Genomic DNA, 6,000 nt, shown 5'->3' with positions numbered 1-6,000 from the left:
ATTTAAACATCCTCGAAGTAGGCGAGGTCACCAGAGTAAATTTAGTTCTACTAAAGCTATCAATGCACAACAGCCAGCTTTGAACCCACTTTCAAGGGCCTTCCCCTCCAATTCGGTCAAAGTTTTTTTCATATGAAATTTATCCCTTTAATTATATTTTACAATGCATTCCCAATCGCGTCACTTAGTTATGTATCGACTGAGTTATGACCGAAAAGCGGGCAGAGGTCAGACTGACTGGCAGGAACAATAAGGTTCACCGGCAGATGCAGTCTACAGGGCTTCCTGCCGGTGACACCTGCTAGTGAGAGGTAGAGAGAGTCCGAAAGGTGTTAACCACCTGACTGACAGATGGCTTCAGGAACCTTCCTGCTGGTGGAATTGGGAACTCCGGCCGGTGGAGTTGGGAACTCCTGCCTGTGCAGCCCCGTAATCATGTTTCAGCTCAAATTTTTGGGGTTCTTGAGGTTTTGAGCTCACAATAAGTTGGGGGATTTGTTTGGGGAGCTTCCCCACACGTATGGGGATGATTATATATGGTCCAATGGATCATCCTCATTCATGGTGTATGATCTTATCCCTGGTTTAATCCCACCAAACCCTAGTTTTAGGTTGTTTCCTTTCAAAGAAGTATTGGCATGGTATGGGGGAGAGGTTGAGGGTACCCAATGGAGTGCAAAGCCTCCCATAGAGGTCCTAAACATAGCTTCATATGCATCCCTAGGTCTCTACCCATATATTTCCCAGTATAGAAAGCCCTAAAACCCATTTCTAAATTAGGAAGGTGGAGAGAGAGATGAACTCACCAAGAGGGTAGGGGTAAGCTTGAGGAAGGGTAGCTCCTCTCCTTCTTCTCCTCCACGATTCTCCCTTCTCCTTGGTTGGGGTTAGCAAATGTGTGAAATGGGAGAAGCTTAGACCTGTTTGTAAACTTAAAACCTCACTAGGCCTGTTTGGCTGGGTGCTAGACACAATTCATCTAAACTACATAAATGGGTAACATGACCTAGGTGGCCCATGGTTGGTCAACACTTAGGGTGCAATGACATAAATACCCTTGGGCTAGATTAGGGTCGTGTAGGGGTAGGTCCATCTTAGGTCCAAGTGGAGCCCACATCTAACGAATCAAAATTTGAAGGTTCGACTGACTTGTTTTAACTCCGATTAAGCCAGGACTTTCTCCGGTGCACTCGTACACATCCTAGGGCATTAATGAAATGAATTATACTTATCAAATGTCATTTGCTACCATGCATGGTTGAATTAGATTATTCATGATTAGTCACTCATCACTAATTATCCAGATGGGGATTCGGGCACCTCTCTTGACTACCTTCACAACACGGCACGTGCACGGAGAGAAGTCGACAATTCTACCACAGTCAATGTATTTTCCGTCCTTTTTATCAATATTAAATCTTTTTTTATCAATAAGTAAATCCTTGGGTGTGACAGCCCAAGGTCACTAGTGTTGACAGTTGCCGATACCGCTGCACCTATTATTAAGATTCCAAATTAGTCCGAATTTTGGGCACGGGTGTAACAAGGTAACACCCTAATGATGTGATTCATCTTACCCAAACATGGCGAGAATTTGGTAATAAACTTTTTTTTGGTGTAGGGGGGGGGGGGGGGAAGGTTATAGGAATTTGGTAAAGATAAATCATCTCCATTCATCGTAAAAGAGAAAAAAAATCTGTTTCCATTATGATCCTTTTAAGCTTTTATAAAAGTTAGTCAAATTGGGTGTGCAACTAACTCCCACTCCCACTTCCACTACCCTTCAAATCTGTTGCAGCACTGCACCCCATGAGTGATGATGCAAAGTCAAGAGGCAAGAGAGGCACACGATGTAGGAAATTATAAATCATTGATCAACTTAGAACTTACTTTGCCTCAGAGTTCTAACGATCAATCATCTAAGATAAATTGGCTCTCTGCTTCACAAATAAATTGAATCACTTCGGTTATAAAGGTAAAGGAGAAAAAGCTTCATATATGCCCAAAACACCATCTAAGGAGCTTGTGTTGAATGAATTTGTCTTTTTTTTTTTTTTTTGTCTCTGGCTTTACTTCGTTTTGCTTCCTCGAAAAGATTAAAAATCTCTTTCAGAGCTGAAGCCTGTTTACTGTTTTTCAGCTTTATAATGATTTGACTTTGTATCGGTTTCTAGCTACTAATTAACATTCTGTGATCCTCTCTCTCTGTGTAAACTTCTGTAATTCTCTACTTGAAATCAGACTTTTACTTCTTTTTTACTTTGGTGCATCACAGGAAAGAAAGAAAGAAAAAATGGTTTCCTGGAAATCTCATTCGCTAAAGATTGCTTACAACTTGTTCGGTTGGATTGCTTTCTTCTCCTGGTCCTTTAGTTTCTACCCACAAGTTATCCTGAATTACAGAAGAAAAGGGTACGTACGTACCTTTTTTTCCCATTTTGTTTCAATTAGTTTCTAGTTTCACATCCATTGTTTCAATTTGATTTGATTTGATTCTATATCTCATATGTTTTGTTATTTCTTGTTTAAATCTTGTTTTTAAAAGTGTTGTGGGGCTGAATTTCGACTTCCTGGTTCTGAATTTAACCAAGCACTCATCGTATCTCATCTACAACACCTCTCTCTTCTTTAGCCATGTTGTCCAAAGACAATACCTAAACAAATACGGCCATGGACAGATGATTCCTGTTGCTGCAAATGATGTTGCTTTCTCAATCCATGCTGTTCTGTTGACAGCAATCACTCTGTTCCAAGTATTAATCTATGAACGCGGAGACCAGAAAGTCTCTAAGACTTGTATTTTACTAACTTGTGCTGCATGGTGTTCTGCTGCTATCTGTTTATTCATAGCTCTGCCACACCATTCTTGGTTTTGGCTCATCTCTGTCTTCGGTGAAATTCAAGTGGCTATGACTCTTATCAAATACATTCCCCAAGCTTATATGAACTATAAGAGAAAGAGCACACAAGGATGGAGCATTGGAAACATCTTACTTGATTTATTTGGAGGTCTGATGAACTATGCCCAGATGGCCATGCAGTCTATAGACCAAGATTCTTGGGTTAACTTCTATGGGAATATAGGGAAGACTCTACTGTCCTTGGTATCTATCTTCTTCGACCTTCTCTTCATGTTCCAACATTATCTTTTGTATCCTTCCAAGAAAGAGAAAGTTTCTCCTAAGATTGCTTTGGAGAACACTTCTCCAATTCAATCTTCAGAGAACGTATGAGGCCAATGTTTCAGAAGTGTGTAATCCCTCTTTTAATTATCAATTACTTTTGTAGTTTAGTAGATATATAGAATCTTGACTACTTCAAATGTTCTTTTAGGTTCAATGATTTAATTTATAATTTTTTTTTTTTAAATTTCAACAAAAGCTGTTCTATAGGATTTTTGTTTTTTCGTTACCTAAAAAAATGAAGCTTTTTTTCCTCCATGGTTGTATAAACCTCTAATTACGAGTCCTCAAAAACTGAGGAACAACTTTATATGTTGTACTCTTCAAAGTTCAATGCCACGAGAAGGAGATTCTACTTCATTGGCCCTTACCCACCCCATCTGACCCCCTTTGATGCCTATATCAGAGGGGTGGAGATTCCACTTCATTGGCCCTCCTCATCCACCCCATATGGGTAGAGAATCCAGAATCATGGAACTGACACAAACAAGGGTGATCTCAATAGCAGTTCATTAATAAGTCCCAACCATAAACATAGCATACTAATTTAGTAAAGCATGAACTCGATGGTACTGTGAGCAGAGTTTCAAAAACTGCTATTTTTGAGGATAGGTACTGGATCTAATGTCAATATTTGGTCTGACTCTCCTTAAATGACTTTAGAATCCCCACCCATATTCCAATTAACCAATTTTGTTATTTGGAGCTCAATTTTTTTTAAGCTCTCTATAGTAAGAAAGAATTACCCGTATTTGGTACGTTATAGTTGTCTAAAGTTTTCTTTCCACACCATTTGTACCTACCAGTCTAGGAAACCCTTTGCCCATTTTGCTTGTATTTATTGGGGAAATGAGATTAATGTCGAATTTTTTCATTGGAATGGTGAAGAAATCAATCAAATTTCACATTGTCCTGCAATTTTGGAGTTAAGGTACAAGCAAGGATTGAGATATTAGTATAGGGGATGGTATCGATCTCCACCGCTACCAATTCGATACTGATCCGGATTGACCTATATCGGCTTGGATCAGTCAATTTTATCCCTAGTTTTCACTAAACAAGTATATTTTTATACGATTCTACCCTTGATCCGATACCAATTCCTGATCGAGGATTGACCAGGGATCGAGATTTCAGCATCGATAATAATCCGGACAACAATATCAATACCTCATTCCATGAGTACAAGTACATTACTGAACATTTGAGAGATAGTGTAACAACCTACATGCAAGCTTTGTAAGAATGTACTTCACTCAAGCAACCAACTTTTTTATTTAATGGTCATTGTAACACCTAGAGATGTTGAAAACTTGCCAATATCTGAAATCAATCATTTTTTTTATTTTTATTTTTTCAATTGCTGCAGTTTTAAACATTCAATAACTCGTCTGATTGAAATTATTCATCATACCTTACTGGAAAATTTTCACAGAAATCTGGTTCACTCCCCTTTTTTCGAAAACCTTTATGAGGTGGCTGCACAGGAAACCTTTCCTGGTTGAGCAATGCAATGATCTTTTTACCATAAATAAAACAATGGAAAGATAAACAGAACTGAAACTTTAGAAGGTTTGCTAAAAAAGCTAGTTGGCTCTTAACTGATCTTGCAATCATGGTTCAAAATTTTGGCAAATTTCATAAATTTTGACACTATCGGGCTTCCGAAATGAAAAATGTTAAAATTTCATCAACATGTAACCAAAATATTTCCGAAACTGCTACATTCCTATGCGCGTGACTCTTTAAACTTACGTATAAAAGCAATATCTCGCTGGTGACCGAGATGTTGCAGAGTGCTTTTGTTGCTTTTTTTTTTTTTTTTTTTTGGTCTTCCAAACCTCTTCCAAGCCATTCTTTATTGGGGAAACTCTTGTTCTTCATCATTTTCGATAGATCGCCGCCGAAAACATGTCGGAAACATCTCCTATCACTCCATCGTCATCAGATTATAGTACATCACATTCATATGGATATGGGCAGTTCATTGGGATAGGGGGGACTATGACTCCCAACCCCAGTCCCAAAGACGTACTGGATCATCTTTTATGGACGACATCTTTATATACCCTAACTACCCAACTCACCAACCGTACATACTACCAGCACCGACATCACATCATACTAGATCAGTGAGTAATCATGGTTCTTCTTCACAGATTGGTAATCTTTATCCTAGGATAGGTTACCTCTAATATGTTGATGACTCCATTTACATAACAATTGTTGATGACTACACTCGTTTCTTCTCCCAAACTGTACCGTGACCCACGTATATCCTTCAGACAGAGAACAATGGACATTAACTCTAACGAAGCATGAGGGTTGATCCAAGAAAGCATAACAATTATTACTAGGATTTGTTTTATGAAAGTTGTGAGTCTTGTGAGTTGGGACTTTGTGTATTTAATATTGAACTATTGACTATTATGCAGATTATGAATTATAACATATGAACTTAAACACCTGTGACTTTATGAGTTTTACGTTTAAACTAAAATCTATATTTAACTTTATTTTTGTTTCAATATTTCGTTTAAATTTCTTATTATGTGTTTTAATAATTAAAACAATATGTATTTAACTATTTATACAATAGGGTTTGACCGTATACTGCCAATCAATGGTGCAAAACCAAAACACCACTTTCAGTTCATTTTTTAACAATATGAATGATTAAATGTGTTTATTTAGCTTAAATAAGACTGTACATGAAGTATCAGGCTTTAATATGACCAAAAACCCACCAAGAAGAAGTGCTGAAATATGGCAAAAAAAAAAAAAACATTTCACCCAAATTTCGAAATATTTCAAAAAT

At 37.8% G+C, this 6,000-nt stretch overlaps 1 protein-coding gene across 1 annotated transcript; it reads left to right on the top strand.

The window, feature by feature from the left end:
• Positions 1-2,277: 2,277 nt before the first annotated feature.
• LOC122659740 (cystinosin homolog) lies at positions 2,278-3,243 on the top strand. Its single transcript, XM_043854855.1, has 2 exons — positions 2,278-2,412; positions 2,546-3,243. The coding sequence occupies exons 1-2, from the start codon at positions 2,294-2,296 to the stop codon at positions 3,231-3,233; spliced, it is 807 nt and encodes a 268-aa protein (XP_043710790.1). The 5' UTR covers positions 2,278-2,293; the 3' UTR covers positions 3,234-3,243.
• Positions 3,244-6,000: the final 2,757 nt, after the last annotated feature.

This window comes from Telopea speciosissima, chromosome 4, assembly GCF_018873765.1.
Source record: "Telopea speciosissima isolate NSW1024214 ecotype Mountain lineage chromosome 4, Tspe_v1, whole genome shotgun sequence".
Lineage (NCBI taxonomy): Eukaryota > Viridiplantae > Streptophyta > Magnoliopsida > Proteales > Proteaceae > Telopea > Telopea speciosissima.
This window is presented reverse-complemented; position numbering and strand designations above follow the sequence as displayed.

Excerpts from the sequence above, each read along its gene's own strand:
- LOC122659740 (XM_043854855.1), top strand. The coding sequence starts at position 2,294 with ATGGTTTCCTGGAAATCTCATTCGCTAAAGATTGCTTACAACTTGTTC. Across the intron at positions 2,413-2,545 it reads CTGAATTACAGAAGAAAAGG|TGTTGTGGGGCTGAATTTCG; the intron begins GTACGTACGTAC and ends TGTTTTTAAAAG.